Source organism: Aspergillus costaricaensis, assembly GCF_003184835.1.
Source record: "Aspergillus costaricaensis CBS 115574 unplaced genomic scaffold BO79scaffold_25, whole genome shotgun sequence".
Lineage (NCBI taxonomy): Eukaryota > Fungi > Ascomycota > Eurotiomycetes > Eurotiales > Aspergillaceae > Aspergillus > Aspergillus costaricensis.
Genome location: NW_020291825.1, coordinates 1 through 24601, shown reverse-complemented (window position 1 = coordinate 24601; position 24601 = coordinate 1). Strand labels below are relative to the sequence as shown.

Below are 24601 nucleotides of genomic sequence, written 5' to 3'. Positions count from 1 at the left end.
CATCCGCCACCTGCCGAGCTTCAGCCACGGTGGCTGATGAAGAACAAGAGTCTATTTTCTTTACGGAGAGAAATGAAGGGAAGAGAGGAGAGTGCCATTAATACGGAGTTTGCATTAGGGCATCGGGTTGAGCCTGATTAGTTCCAAATCCATAGTACACATAATACGCAGATCCACAATCGCTAATCAAGCCGTGTCAATATACAGTTCATGTCATAAGAAAAGCTTTACGCGGAGAAGCGCTTCTCCACGGCCTTCCAGTTGATGACCTCCCAGATGGCCTTGAAGTACTCGGCCTTGCGGTTCTGGTATTGGAGGCTAGAAAATCATGTTAGCTTCTGGTAATCTTCACGGGTTAGGGCGGGTGCACTTACTAGTAGGCGTGCTCCCAAGCGTCAATACCCAGCAGGGGCTGGAACTGTCCGACAACGGGGTCCTGGTTCTGTGAAAGAGTTAGCAAATCCGAAGAATTTCTTCGCATGTTGGTGCATTCTTACAGCATAGGCCTTGATGCCAATGTGACCGGTCTGCTTGTCCTTGACGAGCCAAGCCCAGCCGCTACCCTGGATAGCAGCAAGAGTAGCATTCATCTTGTTCTGGAACTCCTCCAGGCTGCCGTAGGTGTCGTTGATGGCAGTCGACAGGGCACCGGACGGGGGCTCACCACCGCCAGCGCTCTTGGGAGCAAGGTTCTCCCAGAAGAGGGTGTGGTTCAGGTGACCACCACCGTGGAAGTTGATCAGGGGCTTGAGAGCGATCTGAGCGGCAATGTCGTTCTTGTGCTGGGCTTCCTGGAGCTGCTCAATGGCAGTGTTGTAGCTGTTGACGTAGGTCTGGTGGTGGTTCTTGTGGTGAAGCTCCATGATCTTGCCGGAGATGGAGGGCTCGAGAGCGCCATAGTCGTCTACAGGGAGTCAGTTCAGTCACTACAAGCTCTATATGTCTCTAGAATCGCAGGGGAATGCATACAGGACAAGTCAGGGAGAGTAGCCTTGCCGCGGGCAAAAGTCAAGCCCGCCATGCCGGCAGTTCTGGGAGTAGCCGAAGCTCCGGCGCGCAGGGCCGTACGGGCAGAGGTGCGGACGAGGGAAGCAGCCATTGTGAGCGTTAATTAGAACAGAGCAAGATGCACTATTACAATAGACCCGAGGGTGTTTAGGGGATGAGAGGAGAGTTGCTGAAGAGAAAAAGGGAGAAGAAGGAAGAAGGAGAGATGAAGAAGTTCAACGTCATAACGGCTTGTTTCTTCGGAGGGCGCATTTCCCCGCGCCGAAGTTTCCCGGCATTTGGATCCACCATCTTTTAGCTTCATCCATCCATACTCAATCACAATCTCCGTCATGCTGCCGGGCTTTTTTTCGCCTTCATCGCCGTGAATCTCGATCCCTTCCTTTGTGCCGCCCTTCGCCCTCCAGCCCGGCCATGGAGTCCCCCTCATCCTCGCCCTACGCCGGCCAAAAACGCAAGATCGCCGACATGAGCTCCGACGAAGAGGAAGAAGAAGATTACCGCCCAACCATGGGCTTTCGCGGGTTTGCTCGCGCGTCGTCTCGCTCCGAGTCGCCTCCATCTCACGGCGGGCTGGGAAGCGCCCGTCGTAACCCCCGGAATAATACCGCGCAGTCAGCGATGAAAGGCGGCGGCAACAATGCTAGCAAAGGAATGTCCGGAGGCAACTCCTTCGCCGCGCGCATGATGGCCAAGATGGGTTACGTCGAGGGACAGGGTCTGGGTTCTTCCGGGCAAGGTATCGTCAACCCGATTGAGGCCCAAGCTCGCCCTACAGGTGCCGGTTTGGGTGCAGTCCGTGAAAAGACCAAACAAGCGCGGGAAGAGGAAAAACGGGCAGCAGCTCTCCGGGGCGAATCTGTCGAGGACAGCTCAGATGAAGAGCGCAAGAGGCGACGGAAGAAGAAGGAGGAGCGCAAACGAGAAGGCCGGAGCGGGACAGGGACACCAGTGGCTCGCGCGAAGCCCCAGTTCCGGACTGCGCGCGAGATGGAAAAAGACATGGAGGGCTTGGAAGTTCCGAATGTGCTGAAGTCGCTGATCGATGCGACTGGGAAGGATCAGAAGGTGCTCACGTCTACAGCTGGTCTGATGACGCCGCAGGCATTCGTTACCCAAGGCGAAGGAGAAGCCTGGAAGATCGCGCAACGTGCTCGAAACGACCTAGAAGCGTTTGCGGACGAGTGGAAGGGTCTGACAGAGCGGAAGAAATACATCGAGCTAGAGGAAGCCCAAGTCGTGGAACAGCTAGATACGAATCAGCTCAAGGCCGACCAGCTGTCTGAGCTCGTCACAGCCATCGGACAGCTAGAGATCTTCCAGAAGGAAGACACTCGCGCAAAGTTCGACGAAATCACCGACAAGCTGGAGTCCATGGAGATCAAGTACCGCAACGAAATTGATGAATACCGACTGCCAGAAACGGCCGTCGCAGCCCTCCATCCTCTTTTCCGTCAAGCGATGGAAGAATGGGAGCCCCTCAAGGACCCAACCTTCCTCGTATCCAACCTCCGTCGTCTCCAACCCCTACTCCTCCGAAAGGCTAACACCGAACACACCCAACGCCAATCCACCTCCCCCTACGAGACCATGATCTACACTCTATGGCTACCCCGCGTGCGCTCCGCCCTCCTCAACGACTGGGATGTATACGAACCCGCCCCAGCAACCTCCCTCATCGTCGCCTGGAAAGAGCTCCTCCCCTCCTTCGTCTACACCAACGTCCTCGACCAACTCGTCGTCCCCAAGCTCACCAACGGCCTCAAAGACTGGAAACCCCGAAGCAGCAGTCGCCGCCACCACACCTCATCCACCAACAACTCCCGCTTCCCCTGGTGGCTCTTCACCTGGCTCCAATACCTCGACGAGCGACACACCAACCCCAAGCAACCCACGGGCCTCCTCTCCGACGCGAAGCGCAAATTCCGCGTCGTCCTAGACAGCTGGGACCTCAACAAGGGACTAATCAACGGCATCGAACTCTGGCGCGACGCCCTCGGCTCCGAATTCGACACCTGTCTCCGCAACCACCTCCTCCCGCGCCTCGGCCGCCACCTCCGCGAAGACTTCGAAGTCAACCCACAAGACCAAGACCTCACAGCCCTCGAAAACGTCCTGAAATGGAAAGACTTCTTCAAACCAAACGTCATGGGTCTTCTCCTCGTCGCCGAATTCTTCCCTAAATGGCACAACATCCTCTACATCTGGCTCACCAACGACCCCAACTACGAAGAAGTCGCCGAATGGTTCACCTGGTGGCGCACCCAAATCCCTGCCGATATCAACGACCTCACCATCGTCGACGACGAATGGAACAAGGGTCTCCAAACTATGGACCTCGCCTCTCAGCTCGGCGATCGTGCCGCTGCTGAACTTCCTCCGCCTTCATCTACCACTACCACCACCGAACACGCAACAACAAAACCCACAGACAAACCCGCTGCTGCCGCTGCGCCAGCAACAACAGCAGAACAACCCCGCAAACCCAAAATCATCGAAGAAGTCGCCTTCAAAGATATTCTCGAATCATGGTGCATGGAACAAGGCCTCATTATGCTGCCGTTGCGTGAAGCGCATCCGCAAAACGGTCAGCCTTTGTTCCGCATCACGGCTAGTGCGACGGGTAAGGGCGGTGTTGTGGCGTTTGTGCAGGGGGATGTGGTCTGGGTGCAGAATAAGAAGGCGAAGGAGATTTGGGAGCCTATGGGGTTGGAGGATCAGTTGGTTGAGAAGGCGGAGGGGAGGTAGATTGATAGATTTGTTTTAGCATTGATCTGGTATATACTTTTTTTTTCAACCTCATTGGGTTGTGGGATGGATTATCTTTTCCTTATTATTATATTAGTTTCGTGGGTTAGTTGTGATACCATACTACCATACTACATACTTTAACTATGAATCTTATGCTTCATGTTGGGGCAGGTCAACTACTATGACTATACTCTTTTACTGGACTGTAGAAGGCATATGTGATGCCGATGTATGTATGTTTATCGAGTAAGTTAGCATAGTTGATTCTGGCTACAATTATGCTCAATATGAAGTAAAGAAAAGTCTTTCTCATCATCAGACGTCATTCCTATTATATCTATCTGAAATATCAATGACATGAATATGTATAAGGTAAGTACCGTGCAGCTATATATACCGATAATGTACCTGATGTGGAATCCAGGTATCCCCAGAGAAATTTGAACCTGTGCCAGGCCGAACCCAGGACCCAAGTAGCCATGCCGTAACCCCGAGTGCAAAGCAATGAGAAAATCAAGACGCTAAATCGCTGAATCAAATGTTGAAAAAGACAAAGCCACCGTTCTATGACGTGGGTTTAAGAAGAATACTATGCACCGTTCTGTCCTTCTTCTTCTTCTTCTTCTGAATCATTCGTGTCGAGCCAGCCACGCGACATCTCGACGGCCTTGGACCACTGACGGTACATCTTCTTGCTCTGCACTGGGGAGGCATGGGGAAGGAAGGTCGTGCGGTTGGCCCGGTTCATGTCCTTGAGCTCGCTGAAATCCTTCCAGATGTTGACCGCGAAGCCAGCTGCGATGGCGGCTCCCAGCGCCGTCGTCTCGTGCATGGCCGGGCGTTCAACGGGGATTTGAATAATATCGGCTTGAGTCTAAGAGGGGGGCATTAGTCTCCGTTGATCAGGTGACAAGAATCATGTGAGTAACCTACCTGCATGCAGATATCGGAATTGCTCATACCGCCATCGACGGCCAATTCCGACAACTTGTGACCGCTGTCCATCTCCATGGCATCCAAGATGGCCTTGGTCTGGAAGCAGGCAGCTTCCATGGTGGCACGTGCAATGTGTCCACGCTGAGTGTGCTGAGTGATACCAACTGAATCAAAGTCAGTAAATATTTTCCTCACAAAGAACGGCGAAGAACGCGGGTGAACTTACAGATGGTTCCCTTGGCATCATCAATCCAGTAGGGTGCGAACAGACCACTGAAGGCAGTGACGAAGACACAGCCGCCACTATCGGGGACGGTCGCAGCGACCTCACTGACTTTACGGGAATCACGGAAGAAACCCATGTTGTTCATCAGGAAGGAGATACCACTTCCAGCAACAGCGACACTGCCCTCCAAGGCATACACAGGCTTGCGGTGCTTGCCCAACTGGAAGCCCACGGTGCCAAGCAAGCCATGCTTGGAGATAACAGGCTTCTCACCAACGTTGTACAGAAGGAAACAGCCCGTGCCATAAGTGTTCTTCGCAGATCCGGGCGTGAAGGCACAGTGACCGACCAAGGCAGCAGATTGATCGCCGAGACAGCTTGTGATGGGGATACCCTCAAGCGGGCCGTCTCTAACCCATCCGTAGCCCTCGGGGTCAGAGGAAGGAAGAATCTTGGGCAGTCTGATCTTGTTCTTATCGATTTCGAAAAACTTCAACAACTTATCATCGTAATCAAGCGTTTCGAGGTTCATGAACATGGTTCGTGATGCGTTTGTGACGTCAGTCACCAGCCGGCCGCCCTCCGGGCCACCGTTCAGGTTGTACAACAGCCAGGTGTCGATGGTACCAAAAGCCAGGCGGCCCTCATCATATGCCCTCTTCACCTCGGGGAGGTTGCGGAGCATCCACATGAGGGTGACGGAGGAAGGGTATGTCGACAGGGGAAGGCCGCAGATGTTTGATAGCTCATCCGCACCCTCCTTTGCCTTGAGTTCTCGAACCAGCCCAGTGGTTCTGGTATCTGGCCACGCGATTGCGTGGTGTAGAGGCTCACCAGTCTCCCAATCCCAGCACACTGTTGTCTCACGTTGACTGGTAATACCAATAGCCTCGATATCGTCCCGGGAGTGACCGAGTGCGAGGAAGGTCTTCATAGCTTCTTCAATGCAGGTGTATACGGAATCGACGAGTTCAAAGGGATCTTGTTCGTGCCATCTAAGAAGAGGAAATCGACATGAGTGTGATGAAGACGGACCATGGTTGGAATGGTGAGACTTACCCTGATTTCTCGTGAATTTGGCGGAATTCCATCTGGTACTTGGCCACAGGAACACCAGTGCAGTCGAAGATGATGAAACGGGAACTGGTGGTACCGGTGTCAATGGCACCGATAAAGCGATCCTTCATACTGCTTCCGTGACGGCTCTCGTTGGGTTGTAACAAGGAGCGATTGCCATCGCGCGACTGGTAGGCGTGAATGTCCATGAAAGGCTGGGGTTCTTCCCGCTCGACGGCGGAGTCGAGGTCGGCCATATCGAAAGGATTCCTCATCTTGGAGGTGGTAATTGGTGGGGTTCTGGTCTTCTTGGTGGGGGGATTGAGAGGATCGGGGAGAGCGATAGAGTCAAAAGTGATGGTGGGTGATTTCTGCATTTGTGCGGTGGGAGGGGCTTTTGAGGCTCCGACTTCTGATTTCCTAAAGAGGGAGGATAGAAGTGACCAGGAAGGCAGAGCCTGAAAAAGGGAAGAACTGATTGGAGAAATCGTGGCGGTATTGAAATAGAAAGGAGGGAGGAAAACAGGATTACGTCCTTAGTCCGATACTTAAGGAAGAAACGGACGAGTGGGTGGGGGGGATAGTAGGAGTAGTAAGGCTGGAACTACGAAAATGAGGACGCCCGGTGGCGGCAGTTGCAGCAAGCCAGTAGTAGTGCAAGTAGTACAGATCCAAGAGTTGAGTGTGCAAGTATGAGAGCAGCGAGCAGCAAGAGGAGCAAGGACCCAGCGCGACGGATGGTGACGTATGCGTGATAACCGATTGGGTGGAGAGGGATCCGAGAAATGAATCTGGAGAAACAAGAGGACGCGCCAGGTGTGGATAGACCGCTGAAAGGCTGGAGGAAGGTTAAGAGGAGGGACCGGAAGAGAGGAGAGTGTCCGCAGAGAGAGGGTATGAGGTCACAGAGAAGACTGGATAAGACCGGGTGTGGTTTATTGGGGTGTGGCGACGGGTAGAAGGGAAGGGAAGGAGAACAGAACGGAAGGGAATCAATTAAATCTGGCTCAAGAGATGTTGGAGGCAGGATGAGGGAGACTCTTTATCCAACTCGGTGGGACCTCTTTTCTTCTTGTTCACGTTGTCCTCGGGGTTGCTGATAATTTATTTCCTTCAAATTTCTATTTTATTTTTATTTTAATTCTTTGCGTGGTAGTCCCTCAATTTTTTTCCCTTTTCAATCAAATTATTAAAAAATTGCCCCCCCCCAGATAGGATTTGGGTCATGCATAGCTTGTTCCGGGGAATCCCCTGGGTCTAGGTGGTATTCCTGCCGGAAAGTAAGGTCCAAGGTCGAGTCGAGTCCAATCCGACCTAGACTAGATCGCTAGTACGGTACCAGTACCTGCTGCTATCGAATGGACTAGCCCGGGGAAACACTAGAAAGAGGTAGTAGTCGAGGAGGAGAGAGGGGGGTGGGCAGTACACTCTCACTCAATACCAATACAGAGACAGACAGACAGAACAAGAGGGTCAGAAGAGCAGGTGCAATGGACTAGCGGCGAGTACCCAATCTGGCAATCTGCTGGATGCGCATCCCCGTTCGTCCATGGCGGAGAAGTGGGGGCGTGGGGGAAAAGGAAAAAGAGGAAAAGAGGGAAAAAAAAGGAAAAAGGGAAAAACGCAGCCAGCAATCAATGGGTAATCCCCTTCCTTTCCCACTAATCTTTGCCTTCCTTCCTCCCCTTCTGGGCCCTTCTCATCATTTTTTTTCTGATCAGACGACCACTGCCCGTCGTCAGCATTGACACCCGCCCCTCCCTCATGCCCCCCCGTTGGTCTTTTCTTGTCGAACACTTGTGAAGGTTCTCCGTTCCTCCCCCCTTACACGGATGGCAACCATGCCTTCTGGGTGATTTTAGGAAGGTTTACCCCTGGTCACTCGCCATTCTTATCTCTTTAGCTTATTCGGTGGGCTTCCATCGGCGTTACGGATTCTGGAGTAGATACTACTGAATACAGTAGTACCTGGCAGGTTGTGGATGGATTCAAAATTTTCCATTGAACCTTTTCTTTTCTTTTCTTTTTTTTTTTTTCTTTCTGATTCGTTCCTATCGTTGGTGTTGAGAGTTTCAATTTACTACAGTAGAAATTGATATATATTGGTCGTAACTTATTTGAGGAACAATATGTAAATGCAATCATCTCCAGCTGTCACGACATCTCTCTCGACCCAACTGAACGACCGGACATAATGCCGACAAGGTTTCACAGTTCACAGTTCACTAATTTCGTCTATTTTCTGTTCTTTCCTCAATCTTCTCTCATCGGCAAGGTATCCGACCCAGCAGACCGAGTAGGTAGTATTCCAGAGTTAGACAAGCGCTAAGAATAGTCGCTGGGCTCCCACATGACACTCATGGCGGACCCATAAAAATTCCATGGATTTCTGTTTCCAGGACAATCCCTCCACCCGCATTAGCTAGCGTCTGTGCCTAGAACCACCCGCGAACACGGAGCCATATGGAAGAGAACATCAGGATTCCATTGGGTCCAAAACAAGCAATTAAGGGCTGACTGACCTGCTCAGATTGCGATGTGAAACATGGCAGATGCTGATATTCATCGTGATTATGATATTGGATCTTTTTATTGCTCTTATTCCCGATATCGCTGGTTTAATTGGTGTGATTAATGGTTTCGCGCCCAATCCCATGTTCAACTTTCACAATTAAACAATCAATCGCGATTCTGATCTATCAATCCGATTCCTTGTTTGAATACCAAGAAAAAAAAAACCGCAGATGCCAGATCAATGCATCGTACATCGATACGTAAGCCTGCCCGACCTAAACTAAACAACTGGACAATTCAGGATGCAGTGTACAGTTATGAGTGCCTGTATACCGACATGTCCCCTCGAAGATCTACAATCGGCATCCCTAGAACCCAATGGATCTCCGGTCCATCTGCCCCAGAGACCGTAGACCGTCTTCTCATCTTGCGCCCCTTCAACCTCCGCTCCCCCTTGACAACAATCCCTGCCAAGGATCCGACTCAACAACCAGAACGGCGGGGTCGGCGCTGAATGGACAAATGTCGCGACTCGAGGGCGAAACGCGCAAGAAAAAAAAGAGGGGCTCTGCGGGTGAGTCTCCGACTCCGCTACTATGGGATTCTGCGCTTCTACTTCGACTAGATGGATTACTAGATTCCTGTCGATCGAGCACATGACAATGTCCATTTTTCTCCCGCTAGTCCCTTTTCAACGCGTTGTTCAAGCAATCGACGATCTAGACCGGGGTCTTTCGACCCCTGGCTCCAATATTCTTTCCTTTTTTTTACTGTTTTTCTTTCTGATCACTTGAACACCGAATGGATAATTCTCCTTTTCCTTTTCTTCACCTGTCGTTTTCGGATAGCCTGCTGTGTGCTGTTGCGCTGCTTGAGATCTTCAACCCATTCTGAGTAATAGTAGATAGTAGTCCCTTCACAGTTCACCCGTTTTCTTAAGCACGGGAGCACGCACATAAACTACCATACATACTAGTAGCGATCAAGTGACTACTATTCCATCCATCTCAATGGATGTGTTGTCCCCTGCCCTCCATTTGCAATCACATTTTACTTTGGCCTTCTAGACCGTCGGCTCCCCTGACTGGCGACCTTCTAGCGTGCCGCTGTACCATTCTCCATTAGGCAGAGAGACATGGGGGAGGCGACCTCGTTCGGCCCTGTGATTTACGGAGAAATTTTACAATCCGGATACTCGGTTCGGCTTGGCTGGGGGAGGAAGGGAAGCCTAGCAGCTGGGCTGGGGGGGGGGGGGGCCACGGGACCAATTCTCCCGGCTATCGTCCTGGCGTTCCGGCTAACTCCAATACTCTTCTTCTGCTCGGACCAGTCCAGACGCGCCAAAAAATATAGTAGGATTAATTATCCCAACCCCAGTACCACGATTTCGATCCATCGATGAATTCAAATCGCTTCAGACTTCCCTATCTCTCCCTGGAGAATTAAATGACAGTCCCAATCTGCGTCCATGGAATGGAAATCAATCATGCCGCCTGTCTACATTTCTCCGTCCGTATAGTGAACCGCCACGGCAGGGCCGCCCCCAAAATCTAACTCCCGGGTGGTGACGTCTTCGACCGGACTTGACCTTCCTAAGGGCCACCTCAATAAATCACACCCACCGACACAAACAGCTCCCAAGTAACGCAAAGCAAGCAAGCAAGCCAGCCAGCAGAAATTCCAAACCCGCCCGCCCATCATGAACTAGCCACGACATTGATCTGCCATCTATCCCTATTCAGGTATACGAAGCAACTGCCCCAGGAACCGTTGTGGTCCTCCCCAAATTGAGCGGAGAAGAAGATCAACAGGTTCAGCTTCCAATATGGTCACCTATGTAATCATTCGCCATTCGAGTATGACCTCACTAGACTATCAACCCCGAAAGCTCAATTGCCAAGGATCTATATCATCATCCCCCAATGATGCAAAGTTGATATGGGGAAAACCCATAATCCATGGACCGCAATCACATCAGCCACATCCGTTTTTATCGCCCTGGACCACGGGCTCGTCTCGCCCCAAAAGGGCGGGCCGACACATCCCTACCAATTCCCATCGAAGAAACATACCCTGTCCGCCGAAACAAAGGACCCCTAGCCAGATATTATTACCTACCCATATTTGCTACAAGATCCCCCTCCCCCGATTCAAGCATGTGTATGTATGCCTAAGGTGTACACACACAGCAAAGCAACAACCGGATCCAGACCCGCGGCGGCCGTCCACCACCACACATACACACACACGCACATCGTCAACCCCGAAACCTGTTTCAATGCGGCACCTCCCCGTTCCGGTCGTCATTGTTGGCTCTTGATCTGCACAAGCAGCACACACACATCCGTATCACACGCCATAGTAACCCAGTCCCAACTCTTCCTGCTACCTCCCCCCTAAACTGAACTACTCATTACTATACTACTTACCTATCGCAGAACAAACACACTCTATATCCCACGACTCGGATTCGTTCGGAACATCCGACACTGCAGAAAGCAAATGCCGTCCGTTCAACCCTGCATGCCACATTCCAGACCTGCCGTTCGTTCGTTCGTTGTTCGTTGGGCGCGCCCGCCCAACCCTTATCTTTATTACCTTACTTTACCTGCAATTAGTCAAGCATACGGTATACCGTTGGTTTTATACATAGTTACCGCAGAAAGCCACCCGGAGTTCCGACTGAGCCTGGGCACTTCTCGTCTTACTTTCCTTTTCTGTTCGGGTCAGGTAGGTGTCGTTTTTTCTGCCGGATTTGGATGGAATTTCTTCAACCCAACCGACTTACATACGTACTACGTACTGTCCTTTTTCAATCTATCTACCCTTGCTGGCGGGGCCCCACTCCCTGCCTAATTTTATTTTATTTTATTTCACTTATTTTTTTTTCTTCTCGGCCGTATATGCAGCCCTTTGCTACTTATAGTGCTTGGTACATGCTGTAGATAGATACTATTTGGTAAGTAAGTGGACGCTGTCACCTGACTTCAATTGATACTATCTTTATATATAAATCTCCGGGGGAGGTGTAATGTCTGGCTAGACCTTTAACCTCTGCCAGCCAGTGGTGTTGTGGTATTGCCGGTTCAATTGTGCAGTACTTACAACTACTAGTAGTACGATTGAGTTGTTTCTCATAAAGGTGAATTATTCGATGACTTTGCAAGTGTGCTACTTATGAGCATTAGTATCAGTATGCTGGTCACTGCCTAAGGTCAAAAAAGCTCACAAACTGAGTGATAGCCAAGCCTTGAGCTTGAACACTCCTAATGCGTGCTTACTATCACCACTTTAGGTTGTAATTATTACCCCCAGCTGAACATGGCACAAACAAATGAAACTTCCAGCAGCTGCTGGCGTTGTTGATTTCGCATGTAATCTACAAGAAAACTTTCAACCCAAAAAAACAGTAGTAGTATAAAACTACATCATACATAAAAACCCGACATGATTTCTACTGTATCACAACCATGCTTGCCACAGACAGCCTGGATGACCTTTCACCCCTCATTCTCCGAATTGCCCTTTGTACTATATACGTTTCAGGGAATCAAAATAAACCAACACTTTGAGATATCAATTAATTTAATCCCTTACTCGGCATCCTCGAGCTCAGCGCGACGACGGGCCTCAACCTCCTCCTTCTCCTTCTTCTGCAGGAAGATCAGAGCGTTGATCTTGTCCTTGATGGTGTGCTCAGTGCTGAGGGTACCGGCGATCTGCTCACGGCCGATCAAGCTGGCAACAATGCTGGCACCGACGATGAAGGTGAGGACGAAGCGGTACATGCCGTACCAGGCGGGGGCGCGGCCGGCAGCAGCGGCGCGAGCGTCGTTGTAGTACAGGAAGGTGAAGGCAAGGAACTGAGAGATCAGGGCATACTCAACGGGGAGAAGCAGGGTAGGCCAGGCAACGGCAGGGGCGATAACACCGGCAGCGTAGCGCTTGTAGCCGTACTTGCCGCCGTAGCCGGCCCACTCGAGACCCCAGTGGATGGCACCGAGGAAGGAGAGGATCTGTTGTTGGGTGGTCTGATTAGCTGGGGTATTCTTGGGACAAGTGGGGTCTGCTGTCAGATTGAGGCTGGGTTACTTACAACAGCACCGTAGCCGACCTGGATGGGCTCGATCATGTGCAGCATCAACTCGGCGCTCTGGCCGGAGAAGATCAGACCATCACCAGCCAAGGCGGCGGTCTTGACCTCATAGGCGAGGGCAACGGTCTGCAGGGAAGTAGCGACGTAGGGGATGACACCGGCCATTCCGAGGTAGAGGGCCTCCTTGGGGACGGCCTCCAGGCTGAAGGTGTCCTTGATGACTTTCTATAGGTTGAGGTATAGTCATTAGCGCATTGGACTCCAGAGGTATCGCCGAGAGACTTAGTTGCCCCGCAGAAGTAGCGATATCTGGGGAAGAATGGAAACACATACAGCCTCGGTCTTGATACCGGCCATCATGTCGGGCTCCTCGCCTTCCTGTGGATCTTTGATCAGCAATTGACTCAATTGTAGTACTCAATTTGCCTCATTCCCAGCTCACCTTAGCGGAGGTGGAGGCATAGCGGACAAGAGCGGTGGTGACGGGCTTGCGAGCAGCCAGAGCGAGGCTGGGGGAGGTGGTCGGGCGAGCGGGATAACGAGCGGAAGAGGTCAAGGGAGCCTTGAAGACATTGTTGGACAGGGCCGAGCGGGCGACCGAGGCGTTGGAGCTCGAGATAGCCCTGAGGACAGAGCGGGCAGCAGTGGTTCTGTACAGCATTGTCGTCTAGACAGCTGATTTTTTTTCCCGATATCCGCGGTTAGCAGGGTGGAGGGTGGAAGAGCTCGGAAGCAAGCAATTCGGGGGGTATACACACCCAATTGAGCTGGTGGAAGAAGGAGAAAAAGGTGCAAGAGCGGAGATGAGGGTATTCACCCAGAAATTGGTCGAGATTGACTCGTGGGAGTGGAGATGTCAGGCCGGGGAAGCAATTCGATCCTGGAGACCACGAATGAATGAGGTGATATTATGCTGAGGTGCGGTCACGTCGTTCTCCGGCATACCGTAGACGCCAACACCGCAGGTGTCATAGACAATGCCTCAGGCATGACTGGTCCAAACCACCACGCGGGCTGACTCAGCCACGAGGGCTGCAGCCCTAGACAGCTAGTCTCGAAGTGGAAGGGGGTCCTCTCAGCTCAGGCCATGCCATGGCAGAAGCACCGACGTCACTCAGGGCCCGATTCTACTGTGAGACACTTAAGTGACTGAGAGAAAGAGAGTCTCCGTAACTGCTCCGTACCGCGTCACGGGCGTTTACTTACGCAGCGCTCTATCCACCCTCTTTCTCCCCCTATTAGTGATTAGTTTCTTCCCTTCGTATTATTATCATCGGCCCAGCACATGCCTTCTCAGGTACACTCGCCTATCTAGAGACAAGTCTCGTCCTCCACTCTTTCACAATTGGGTTACTGGGCCAAGCCTGATACCCAACCTTCGACTAGTACTTACTATTCCCCCTCCTTTCCCTTACACTCTTCCGTCTACCTGAACTGCCGCGGGAATACGTCAGCTAGCCCTTCCACGTTCCTCTTTCGTTTTCTCCGCACTTGATTCACTATCTATACTTCCACTTTTTGTTAGCCCATTGCTTGCACTTGCCGCCCGCAATTTGTATCGCGTGCATACCGAGCCAACCTTCTGCATGGCTCTTTTCTCTATTATCTGCGAGTGCAACTAGAACTCGCGCATCATTGAAAGGTCTTTCCCATTCTATTCATTTGTTTGCTCGATCGCCCTTCATTTCCCCGCCCATCTGTGATCATCGTATCGATGTCATGCTGACTCTGCTGCGCTTCATTAAATTAGGCTGGCCTAAACGATCAGTTACGAATAATTTTATTATCCCCTACGGTCTCCACGCAGAAGCCCCCGGCCCGGGTTACGGCCGCATCCCGCAACCATGTTGGAGGGTCTTGTCGCCAACTTGCTCAACCGCACCCTGGGCATGTACATCAAGAACTTTGATGGCAGACAGTTGAATATCGGAATCTGGTCTGGCGATGTGAAGCTCCATAACTTGGAGCTCCGACGGGAGGCTCTCGATCAATTACGTCTGCCGCTCAACGTTGTAGAAGGACATGTCGGAGAGCTCACCTTGTCGATCCCCTGGTCGAATCTACGAGGGAAGCCAGTCAAGGTTGATATTGAAGATGTGTTTCTGCTTGCGGCTCCCAAGGAAGATCAGGACTACGACCCGGAGGAGGAAGAGCGGCGGGCGCATCACCTGAAGATGGAAAAGATCGAGAGCGCGGAAATGCTCAAGGAACGCAATACAGAGGGTATGAGCCAGGAAGAGCAGCGTCGGAACCAAAGCTTCACTCAAAGCCTGGTAACGGCCGTCGTCGACAACCTTCAAATATCCATCAAAAACGTGCATTTTCGCTACGAGGACTCGATTTCTTCGCCTGACCACCCCTTCGCCCTCGGTGTGACACTGAAGGAGCTCAGTGCCGTCAGCACCGACTCCGAGTGGAATCCCACTTTCATCCAGTCGACCTCCGGTACGACCCATAAACTGGCAATCCTCGGCGCCCTCGCAATCTACTGGAACACAGATGCAAATCTTCTGGGTACAGGTCGAGGTTCCGACATAGGCGCAGAAGCACAGGGAATTGGCCATGCGGAGTTGATCGAGAAGCTAAGGTCGGGCATTGATAGCGAAGAAAATGTTCAGTTCATGCTTCGGCCGGTTAGCGGACGTGCTGGTCTAGAGATGGACAAGTCTGGAGGACATGATAGGGCGGCGATCAAAGCGAGGTTGCTCTTTGATGAACTCAGTTTCGTCCTTGACGACCACCAGTATCGTGATGCGCTGATGCTTGTCGACCTCTTTCACTATTTCATCCGTCACCAGGAATACAGGAAGTTCCAGCCAAAGTGCAGACCAAAGGAGGATCCCCGCGCTTGGCTGAGGTTTGCTGGGGAGGCTGTACTTAGCAAGATCCATGAACGAAATAGGCGCTGGACCTGGGACTACATCAAGGAACGACGAGATGACCGCATCGCGTACATTGACTTGTTCAAGAAGAAAAAGCGCGAAGAAACCTTGACAGCCGCAGACGCCGAAAACTACGAACGCCTGCAAAGAAAGCTCAGCTACGAAGACATTCGTTTTTGGAGATCGCTGGCGAGGAATCAATTAAGAAAGGAGAATGTCGGTGTCAAGAAGCCTGCGCAGCAGCAGTCCTGGTCAGAATGGTTCTGGGGCAGCAAGAAGGAGGAGTCCGAGGAGACTACCATGACTGAAGAACAGCGGCAGGAACTATACAATGCTATTGACTGGGATGAGAAAAAGGCAATTGCCGACAGTGTCGATGTCCCAAGAGACTGGGTGAAGCTGCAGGTTAATGCAGGTCTTAGAGCTGGAAGCTTTACATTGAAACGTGACCCGCACGGGAAGGCAAACGAAATTATGCAGTTCGTGTTCGACAACTTCAGAGCCAAAGCCTTGCAGCGTCCTGATTCCTTCTTCATCGACCTCAACCTCGGTGGCTTGCGAGTGTATGATGGAACAACGGAAGGAAGTCTTTTCCCCCAGATTGTCAAGGTCAAGGATTCACTACCAGAACCGAAGAACCGTCTGTCCCAAGCTTCTGACAGCCAGCTGGAGCATGATGCTGGCGATGATGCTTCTGACTACAGGGATGGACTGTTCCACTTAGAACTCGAGAAGAACCCTCTTGAAAGTGACGCCGATTCAGTGGTGAAGGTCAAAATGAAGAGTATTGAAGTCATTTACAACCCGAGGTTCATCGTTGAGGTTGTCAAATTCTTCGAACCGCCCGAGAGACATATGGAATCGATCGGGGCCCTTCTGGACACAGCAGGTGCCACCGTGGAAGGCATCCGACAGCAAACCCGAGCGGGCTTGGAGTTTGCTCTGGAGGAGCACAAGAAGGTTGATGCGCAATTCGATATCCATGCGCCTCTGATTATTGTTCCTGAAAGTATCACGCAAGAGAGCTCCCTCTGTTTGATTCTCGACGCTGGTCACATCAGTGTCAATAGCGAGCTTGTCGATCGGCAGACAATGAGAGACCTTCAATCGAAGCAGAAACGGCAGTACGAGGAAGGGGACTATAAGGAGCTCGAGCACCTTCTGTACGACAGATTTCTTATCAAGTTGGACTCTACGCAAGTCCTCATTGGACCCGGCATCGAGACCACCAAGGCGCAATTAACCACGGATGTCCAGACCCGAAATCTGCACATCATCGATCGCATCAATGTTGATTTCGTCCTAGAAATGTGTATTGTGCCAAAGGTCACTGAGCTCACCAGAACTCGCATTTCCGGTCACCTTCCAGAACTGCATGCTTCAGTGTCCGATGCCAAGTATAAAGGTCTCATGAAGCTGATCGACATTGCGATCCCCAGCTTCGATGATGGTAGCGCGCCGAGCAACACCGCCAATAAGACGAAAGAAACCACCGTACCTGGCAACAGGGCGAGATCTTCCTCGTTCCAGCCGTCTATACTGAGGGAGCTTCCCAATGTTGACGAAGACTCCGATGATGAGTCAGACGATGAACAGAGGAAGAGCGTTGACAAGCCAACCAACATACATCGTCGAGACTTCGAATTCAAATTCACGGTCGGTCGCCTTCGTGGTTCGTTATCTCGCTCCGATCCGAAGGATCCGCTCCGCGACCAGTTGTTGGTTGAGCTGGTTGCCGAAGGGTTTGCGCTGGACTACTATATGCGGCCATTTGACATGGTTGCAGAAGTTGTTCTGAAATCTTTGAGCGTCGATGATTACATTGAGGAAAATCCCGTCCCAGAATTCAAGAGGATTTTGTCCTCTAAGGGCTTCGATGCCGATGAAGAAAAAGACCTTTTCCATCTAAAGTTCGTTCGAGTTAAACCGGAGTCTCCTGTTTTCCAGTCGACATACGAAGGTGTAGCGATGAACCTTGATATATCAGTCTCCACCATCAACCTTGTTGTTACTAGGAAAACGCTCTTGACACTGCTTGACTTTGTTCTGTTGACATTCACGAACCCGGAACAGCCGAACAACCAGATTACTCAGTCAAATGAAACGAACCAGGACATTAGCACTGTTCAGGAGCAGCCGCAACAAAGCGGAAAAATCCGCATCAAAGCCGACTTGAAGAGTATAGCTCTCATTCTCAACAATGATGGTGTTAGACTGGCTACTCTGAGTCTCAACACAGCCGACGTGGGCATTTCGCTCGTAGACAAAACCATGCTCATACAGTCTCGCATCGGCAGCTTGACTTTGATCGACGATGTCAACACGGGAGCTTCAGAAAACTCTGATCTTCGCAGGCTTTTGACCATCGAAGGCGAAAACTTTGCGGATTTCAAATATGAAACTTTTGATCCTGAGAGTACAACTTACCCGGGATATGATTCAGAAGTCTTCCTCCGATCCGGCTCAATGAAAATCAACTTCTTAGAAGAGCCTTATCGCAAGATAATCAATTTCCTGGTCAAGTTCGGCAAGATGCAGGCTATTTTCAACGCAGCCCGGCAAGCTGCAGCCAACCAGGCCAATCAGCTGCAAGAAAATGCCTCCAGAATGCGTTTTGATGTCGTGATAATGACTCCAATCCTGGTCTTCCCAGGCGCCATAAGGGAAGATCTTCCCCATGATACAGTGACTGCTCACCTGGGTGAGATCTACGCTAAGAATACCTTTGTCCCTCTCGATGAGAATGATAAAGATGGCCCTGCTGTTAATCTCATCTCCTCCGGAATCCGCAACATCCGTTTGACTTCAAAGTTTCACTATGACGAAGGTACCGCAGAGGAGCTGGAAATGATCCAGAAAGTCAACCTGGAATTTAGCATCTGCTATCTCGAGCACCAGCAAGACAATCCCAGACCGGACATGGAGGTTGAGGGGTCTCTGTCCCCCATCAATCTTAGGGTATCACAGAAACAGCTCAAATTCCTGCTGGATCTGTCCAAGAGGGTTCCCAACGCATTTGCGACTGATACTGAGCAACAAGAACTAGAAGCCATGGAGTCGCTTCCCTCATCCGTTACAGACCCCACTAGAGAAGCCGAATCTAGGGCAGTCCAGACTAGGCAAGCTCAAGAAACAACGGCACCAGGAGCAAGCCCTAACGACGAGACGTGGGTCCGACTTGATATGATCTTCAAGGTGGATAGTGTTGGATTAGAGCTCATTCTTGCGAATGACGATGCGCCAGTCGGTTGCTTGGAAGATGCTAGCCTATCCAAATTCTCACTCAATGACACGCGTGTCAAGTTGCGCATGTTGACCGATGGCTCCCTGGAGTCTGAGCTTCTCATTCACTCACTCTCTATTCGCGATAGTCGCAATAAAGATACAAACAAATTCAGAAAGATCATGTCGCTGATCAATAACGACGTCAAGCAACAGTTTATGGCCAGCGTTTCCATGACTCCAGGTCCGAACAATCATCTCATTGCGATGCTGACCATCGACAGCCCGCGAATAATTCTTGCCCTGGACTACTTGTCAGCTCTGCAGTCCTTTGCCAATTCAGCTTTCGCAACAGAGGAGCCAGTTGTTGTTGAAGAAGACGGCGATGAGTCACCCGACGAGTCGGAGCCAAGGACTAGCACTGCTGATAGCATTGAAGAGTCTACAATAACACAATCAAGCGGAGGCGCTGCGCCTGCCGCTGACCGTCAGATGACTGTGTCTTTCCGAGTCAACCTTGTCGATGCTCAAGTAATCACTATCGCAAACCCGGCCATCACGCATACCGAGGCCATCGTTCTTGGAACGAAGCAGCTGCTATTCTCACACCAAAATGTCTCTACACTACAGATAAGCAAAATAGGGATGTTTCTGTGCCGCATGGACAAGTTCGAAACAAGCAGGCTTCGAATTCTGGATGACTTTACCCTGGAAGTATCCGTCGATAGTCGCCCACAGGAAAAGGGTTCCTCCTTAACCTCAATAAATGTCCATATCGAACCGTTGGTTCTGCGTCTCTCTCTTCGCGATATTCTGATGGCGATACAAATTGTCAACAAGGCATCTGAGATGAGAGCTCAAGGCACACAGGCTGTTGAACATGAAGAACCGAAAAAGCTATCGGATGTCAAGAGCACAAGACCGATATCTTCTAGGAGACGATCCAGCGGCAGACAGACCTCGGCGGCAATGGTCTCGAGGAATGAACGACACTCTAGTGCCACAGCCGAGAACTCGGGCGGAGAGCTCGTTTCGCAACGCTCTGCCGTGCTGAAGCGGGAGGAGTTGAATGCTCAAATTGATGGTATCAGGGTAATTCTTATTGGAGACCTTCACGATCTTCCACTGCTCGACTGGAGTGTCAAGAAGTTCAACGTTGATATTCGGGACTGGTCGTCAACACTTCATGCCGATACCAATTTCGAGACATTTGTCAATGTGTATAACTTCTCCAAGTCAGCTTGGGAACCCCTTATTGAGCCCTGGCAGCTAGGGTTCCACGTTGCGAAGGAAACTGCCCCTGAGATCCTTTCCATAGATGCCTACTCTCATAAGACGATGGAGCTTACAGTTACTTCGGCAACTATTGCCCTGGCATCAAAGTCTTTCCAGTTCCTATCGACGGATGAAGATGTTCTCTCTAAGCCAAGAGGTGCTGATGCGCCCTACCGAATTCGCAATTACACTGGCTTCGATCTGCATGTTTGGGCCGATGTCAGCGCTGACGAAGAGGGGCCGGCTGCTAAACTGGCTGATGGCGAAGAATACCCTTGGCGATTCGAGGATTCTACTGCTATGCGTGAGACGCTTGCGCCAGAAGGCCATGCTGGACTGGTTGGAGTTAAGCTTGAAGGAAGTGGTTTCGACAGCGTGAGCCGCATTCCCGTTGTTCGTGAGGGCGAGATCCTGTATGGTCTGAAGCCTAAGAAGGACGGCATTCTTCACCAACTGCTTGTGGAGGTCAAGCTGGGTCCCGACAATGTCAAGTATATCACCTTCCGCTCGCCACTGGTTGTTGAGAACAGCACACAAATACCTGTAGAATTGGGCGTGTTCAACCCTAACGATGGCCATCTTCTGAAAATTGAGAAGATCCTTCCTGGTGATTCGCGACCTGCGCCTGTTGGGGCAGCGTATATGCACTCCCTTGTTATTCGCCCTGATCAGGGCTTTGGGTATGACTGGTCCCGTGAACAATTGCATTGGAGAGAGCTCTTGCGTCGGCCAACGCGGACAATAAAGTGTCTTAGTGAAGGCGGACAACAAGCTCCTCCATTCTATTTCCAACTGCATGCTTCATACAACGCCCGAGATAAGTTGACAGGCATTTATCCTTACATGCGTCTCCGGATCTTTGCTCCAGTTGAGATTCAGAACCTTCTGCCTTACGACTTCAAATACCGCATCTATGACAAGAACACCAAGAAGGATTGGACGAACTTCCTGCGCAAAGGTGGTGTGAGCCCTGTCCATGTCGTTGAGCTATCTCATTTGCTACTCCTCAGCGTCGACTTAGAGGACACTGTCTTCAGGCAGAGCGACTTTGCAATCATCAATGGCAACTCTCAGGACTACAGAAGAGAGCACGTGCTTTCATTGAAAGACGATCGAGGCATTCAACTTCGACTGAAGCTCCATTACTTCAATGTGCCTGACAGCGGTGGAGCTTTCAAGATTTCTGTCTACAGTCCGTATCTCATCTTGAACAAGACCGGACTTCCTATGGAAATTCAAAGCAAGGCCTTTTTGCAGTCAGCGCGGTCAGCGGCTGGACAGGGCCTGATGGCTGATTCGAGGCACGGTGGGCGGTCGCTTCCCTACATGTACTCCTACCACACGGATGACCAGAAGAACCGTTCCATGTTGAGAATTGGTGAATCTGCTTGGAGCAAGCCTCAGAGTTTTGAAGCTATTGGGAGCACATTCGAGGTCGTTCTTCCTGACAAGCATGGTAGATCTGAGATCCATTCAGGTGTGTCTGTCGCCGAGGGCGACGGAAAATACAAATTGACGAAGGTCGTGACCATTGCACCACGCTTCATTCTGAAGAATAAGCTAAACGAGGACATCCTGGTCCGGGAGCCTGGCTCGTCAAATGTTCTACAAATCAAGAGTGGCGAATTGACACCCCTACACTTCTTACGCCAAGTTGTGGACAAGCAGTTGTGCCTCTGCTTCCCAGGGGTAAACAATCAATGGTCATCGCCCTTCAACATTGCCGATATTGGAACCGTACATGTCAAGCTTGCCAAAGCTAATCAACGCCAGAGACTCATCAAGGTTGATATTATCATGGAGGGTGCAACTCTCTTCATCCATTTCAGTTTTGAGCCCCGCAACTGGCCCTTCTCGATGCGAAACGAGAGTGACATGGAATTCATCTTCTTCCAAGCTGTGAGTATACTTTGTCCGCCTCAAAACATGCATTGCTAACGCGACTGTAGAACCCGAACCTTGAAGACGACGAGGAAGACAGGTCCAATGGCTGGCGACCTATTCGCTACCGCCTTCCTCCTCGCAGCATCATGCCCTATGCCTGGGATTATCCAGCCACCAAGAACAAGTCCCTTGTCTTAACATGCAAAGGCAAGGAAAGGCACATCAAGCTTGCTGAGATTGGAAACTTGATACCGATGAGAATTCCCCCAACCCAGTATGGAGAGACTCAGAAGATCATTGATATCAACATTGTTGCCAATGGTCCAACCCAGACTTTGGTCTTGTCGAACTTCAAGGCATCGAAGAGTATTTACAAGCAAAAGGGACAAGCCTCGCAGAGCAGCTTGAGCACTGGCTTCGAAGTGAAAGAGCTTGATTCGGATGTCAACTTCAAAGCCCAGCTCCGTCTTGGAGGCATTGGCATCTCCTTGATCAATCAAAACTTAAGGGAGCTGCTCTATCTGACATTCCGCGACATTGAAATCAAATTCAGAGAATCAAGAGTTTACCAGACTCTGAACACCACAATCAAGTGGATTCAAATCGACAATCAGCTGTACGGAGGCATCTTTCCCATTCTGCTGTATCCCAGTGTGGTTCCAAAGACTGGAAAGGAGATGGAAGCACATCCAATCTTCCATGCTATGGCTACCCGCGTCAAGGACGACTCTTATGGTGTTCTCTATATCAAATATGCCACAGTGCTTCTGCAGCAGATGACACTGGAGCTTGATGAAGATTTCATTGCCGCAATGCTCGACTTTGTTAAGGTGCCTGGTGCGTCATGGTCTGAGCCGCACGAAGGAAAACTCTGCGATGAGGACTTGAACATTCCAGAGCCGCAGAATGAAGGTGCCGCTCAGGACGTGTACTTTGAACTTCTTCATCTGCAACCTATGCAGATCGACATCTCTTTCATGCGTACTGAACGTGTGAATGCGGAAGATGCTCTGCAACCGTCCAACCCGCTGATGTTCTTCGTTCACGTCATGACAATGTCAATGGGCAATGTTAACGACGCTCCGGTACGTCTGAATGCATTGATGCTGGAGAATGCGCGTGTCTCCTTGGGAGTGCTTGTCGGCAACATCCAGAGACACTTCACGCAAGAATTCCTTCGCCAAGTGCATGTGGTCCTTGGCTCTGCGGATTTCTTGGGCAACCCTGTTGGGTTGTTCAACACCGTCAGCTCTGGTGTGGCGGATATTTTCTACGAGCCATACCAGGGTCTTGTCATGACTGATAGGCCTCAGGAGCTGGGTTATGGTATCGCAAAGGGTGCTACAAGCTTTGTGAAGAAATCAGTCTTTGGATTTTCTGACAGTATGGCCAAGCTTACTGGAAGTATGTCCAAGGGTTTGGCTGCTGCTACATTGGATAAAGAATTCCAAGATCAGCGGCGGATGTCCAAGTCTCGGAACCGGCCCAAGCACGCATTATATGGCATCACAGCAGGTGGTAATGCATTTGCAACCAGTCTAGCAAGTGGCATCGGAGGACTTGCCCGTCATCCACTCCAGGGTGCTGAAAAGGAGGGTATTCAAGGATTCTTCAAGGGTGTTGGAAAGGGCGTTTTAGGTTTGGCGACGAAGCCTGCGATAGGAGCCTTTGACCTTGCCTCAAGTGAGTCTACAATTACACTTTCGAAGCAAACCAGGTACTGACCCAAATTAGATCTAGCTGAGGGCGTGCGAAACACGACCACTGTGTTTGATGCCGAGGGACTCGACCGTGTTCGTCTCACTCGCTTTATCGCCACCGATGGTATCGTGCGGCCCTACTCTCAGCGCGAAGCGTTAGGACAATTCTGGCTCAAGACGGCCGACGATGGAAAGTACTTCAACGAGGACTATATCGCACACCTGGAACTTCCGGGACGGGACATGCTGGTCATGTTGACTTACGATCGGATTATCCTCGTGCGCACCAAGAAGCTGCGGACCGAGTGGGACATGCGGTTGACCGACATCCAAACTATTTCCAAGGAGCGTACGGGTATGAGCATCACTCTCAAGGGTGGTGCGAATGGCCCCTTCATCCCGGTTCAAGATGAGAGCTCCAGAAATTGGCTGTACCGGCAGATAGCAATTGGTGAGTGCACATACGGACCAGCAACTGCTATGTAATAATGCTAACGCCCATTCAGCCGTCAACGCCTTCAACGAGAAATACAATTCTCGCGGCTAAATAAAACACATTTCCTGTTTCTCTTAACGATGTTATGTCGGCTGATGGTTGGGTAAAATTTCCTACAAGGGTTGATTCAAAGTCCGATATGACATGAAATGGATGGTGGAAGGCAGAGGTTGTAATGATAACGCATTGCTATTATTCATCTTTTGGTCTCTTTCCCATGTTACAGCAGATTAAGCGAGAACCGTTCTATTCGCGCAGCTTATCTTTTTCATTTCTAATGATGTTTGTTAATGTACATACATGCATTTACCTGATCCGCTACGCTGTGATCAGTTCCTTATGTTAATTTTCTAATCGATTTTATTCATCTGCAAGATACAGCACAGTTGACTGCATTAGCAAGAATATGAAACCGCTTGCTTCCCACAACATGACGACAGGCATAGATAGCACAGAAACACAGAACCAACCCCTAGCCGAATTACGCCCATATCCAGCCCATACTTATCATAATAACCACTTCAATTCAATTCAATCAATCAATCAATCAAAATG

At 50.7% G+C, this 24601-nt stretch overlaps 6 protein-coding genes across 6 annotated transcripts; 3 read left to right on the top strand and 3 right to left on the bottom strand.

Annotated features, from left to right (window-relative positions):
- Positions 1 to 79: 79 nt before the first annotated feature.
- On the bottom strand, positions 80 to 1135 carry sod2 (superoxide dismutase sodB). The gene is made up of 4 exons (XM_025679907.1): positions 970 to 1135; positions 498 to 904; positions 375 to 442; positions 80 to 318 (listed from the first exon to the last, which is right to left on the bottom strand). The coding sequence occupies exons 1-4, from the start codon at positions 1097 to 1099 to the stop codon at positions 228 to 230; spliced, it is 696 nt and encodes a 231-aa protein (XP_025537239.1). The 5' UTR covers positions 1100 to 1135; the 3' UTR covers positions 80 to 227.
- Positions 1136 to 1349: 214 nt separating this feature from the next.
- BO79DRAFT_246813 (putative G-patch domain protein (TFIP11)) lies at positions 1350 to 4267 on the top strand (the record flags this gene model as incomplete). The annotated part of the gene is made up of 3 exons (XM_025685599.1): positions 1350 to 3752; positions 3931 to 3988; positions 4184 to 4267. Exons 1-3 carry the CDS (start codon positions 1423 to 1425, stop codon positions 4265 to 4267), a joined length of 2472 nt encoding a protein of 823 aa, XP_025537238.1. The 5' UTR covers positions 1350 to 1422.
- BO79DRAFT_36187 (glycerol kinase) lies at positions 4063 to 6558 on the bottom strand. Its single transcript, XM_025689125.1, has 4 exons — positions 5981 to 6558; positions 4922 to 5916; positions 4693 to 4859; positions 4063 to 4633 (listed from the first exon to the last, which is right to left on the bottom strand). Exons 1-4 carry the CDS (start codon positions 6352 to 6354, stop codon positions 4349 to 4351), a joined length of 1821 nt encoding a protein of 606 aa, XP_025537237.1. The 5' UTR covers positions 6355 to 6558; the 3' UTR covers positions 4063 to 4348.
- A 3630-nt stretch (positions 6559 to 10188) lies between these two features.
- BO79DRAFT_36171 (uncharacterized protein) lies at positions 10189 to 10902 on the top strand. Its single transcript, XM_025689124.1, has one exon. The coding sequence runs from the start codon at positions 10317 to 10319 to the stop codon at positions 10809 to 10811; it is 495 nt and encodes a 164-aa protein (XP_025537236.1). The 5' UTR covers positions 10189 to 10316; the 3' UTR covers positions 10812 to 10902.
- A 986-nt stretch (positions 10903 to 11888) lies between these two features.
- On the bottom strand, positions 11889 to 13489 carry BO79DRAFT_210256 (DUF3429 domain-containing protein). The gene is made up of 5 exons (XM_025682765.1): positions 13346 to 13489; positions 13030 to 13262; positions 12921 to 12965; positions 12588 to 12812; positions 11889 to 12507 (listed from the first exon to the last, which is right to left on the bottom strand). Exons 2-5 carry the CDS (start codon positions 13246 to 13248, stop codon positions 12085 to 12087), a joined length of 912 nt encoding a protein of 303 aa, XP_025537235.1. The 5' UTR covers positions 13249 to 13262; positions 13346 to 13489; the 3' UTR covers positions 11889 to 12084.
- Positions 13490 to 14172: 683 nt separating this feature from the next.
- BO79DRAFT_36148 (membrane morphogenesis protein VPS13) lies at positions 14173 to 24416 on the top strand. Its single transcript, XM_025689123.1, has 5 exons — positions 14173 to 14229; positions 14338 to 21865; positions 21916 to 23533; positions 23585 to 24001; positions 24057 to 24416. Exons 2-5 carry the CDS (start codon positions 14432 to 14434, stop codon positions 24095 to 24097), a joined length of 9510 nt encoding a protein of 3169 aa, XP_025537234.1. The 5' UTR covers positions 14173 to 14229; positions 14338 to 14431; the 3' UTR covers positions 24098 to 24416.
- Positions 24417 to 24601: the final 185 nt, after the last annotated feature.

Excerpts from the sequence above, each read along its gene's own strand:
- BO79DRAFT_36171 (XM_025689124.1), top strand. The coding sequence starts at position 10,317 with ATGGTCACCTATGTAATCATTCGCCATTCGAGTATGACCTCACTAGAC.
- sod2 (XM_025679907.1), bottom strand. The coding sequence starts at position 1,099 with ATGGCTGCTTCCCTCGTCCGCACCTCTGCCCGTACGGCCCTGCGCGCC. Across the intron at positions 905-969 it reads TACTCTCCCTGACTTGTCCT|ACGACTATGGCGCTCTCGAG; the intron begins GTATGCATTCCC and ends GACTCCCTGTAG. Across the intron at positions 443-497 it reads TTGGCATCAAGGCCTATGCT|AACCAGGACCCCGTTGTCGG; the intron begins GTAAGAATGCAC and ends ACTCTTTCACAG.
- BO79DRAFT_210256 (XM_025682765.1), bottom strand. The coding sequence starts at position 13,248 with ATGCTGTACAGAACCACTGCTGCCCGCTCTGTCCTCAGGGCTATCTCG. Across the intron at positions 12,966-13,029 it reads ATGCCTCCACCTCCGCTAAG|GAAGGCGAGGAGCCCGACAT; the intron begins GTGAGCTGGGAA and ends AAAGATCCACAG. Across the intron at positions 12,813-12,920 it reads CCGGTATCAAGACCGAGGCT|AAAGTCATCAAGGACACCTT; the intron begins GTATGTGTTTCC and ends CTCAACCTATAG.
- BO79DRAFT_36148 (XM_025689123.1), top strand. The coding sequence starts at position 14,432 with ATGTTGGAGGGTCTTGTCGCCAACTTGCTCAACCGCACCCTGGGCATG. Across the intron at positions 21,866-21,915 it reads AATTCATCTTCTTCCAAGCT|AACCCGAACCTTGAAGACGA; the intron begins GTGAGTATACTT and ends ACGCGACTGTAG. Across the intron at positions 24,002-24,056 it reads GTACCGGCAGATAGCAATTG|CCGTCAACGCCTTCAACGAG; the intron begins GTGAGTGCACAT and ends ACGCCCATTCAG.
- BO79DRAFT_36187 (XM_025689125.1), bottom strand. The coding sequence starts at position 6,354 with ATGCAGAAATCACCCACCATCACTTTTGACTCTATCGCTCTCCCCGAT. Across the intron at positions 5,917-5,980 it reads CAAATTCACGAGAAATCAGG|ATGGCACGAACAAGATCCCT; the intron begins GTAAGTCTCACC and ends TCCTCTTCTTAG. Across the intron at positions 4,634-4,692 it reads ATTCCGATATCTGCATGCAG|ACTCAAGCCGATATTATTCA; the intron begins GTAGGTTACTCA and ends CCCCCCTCTTAG.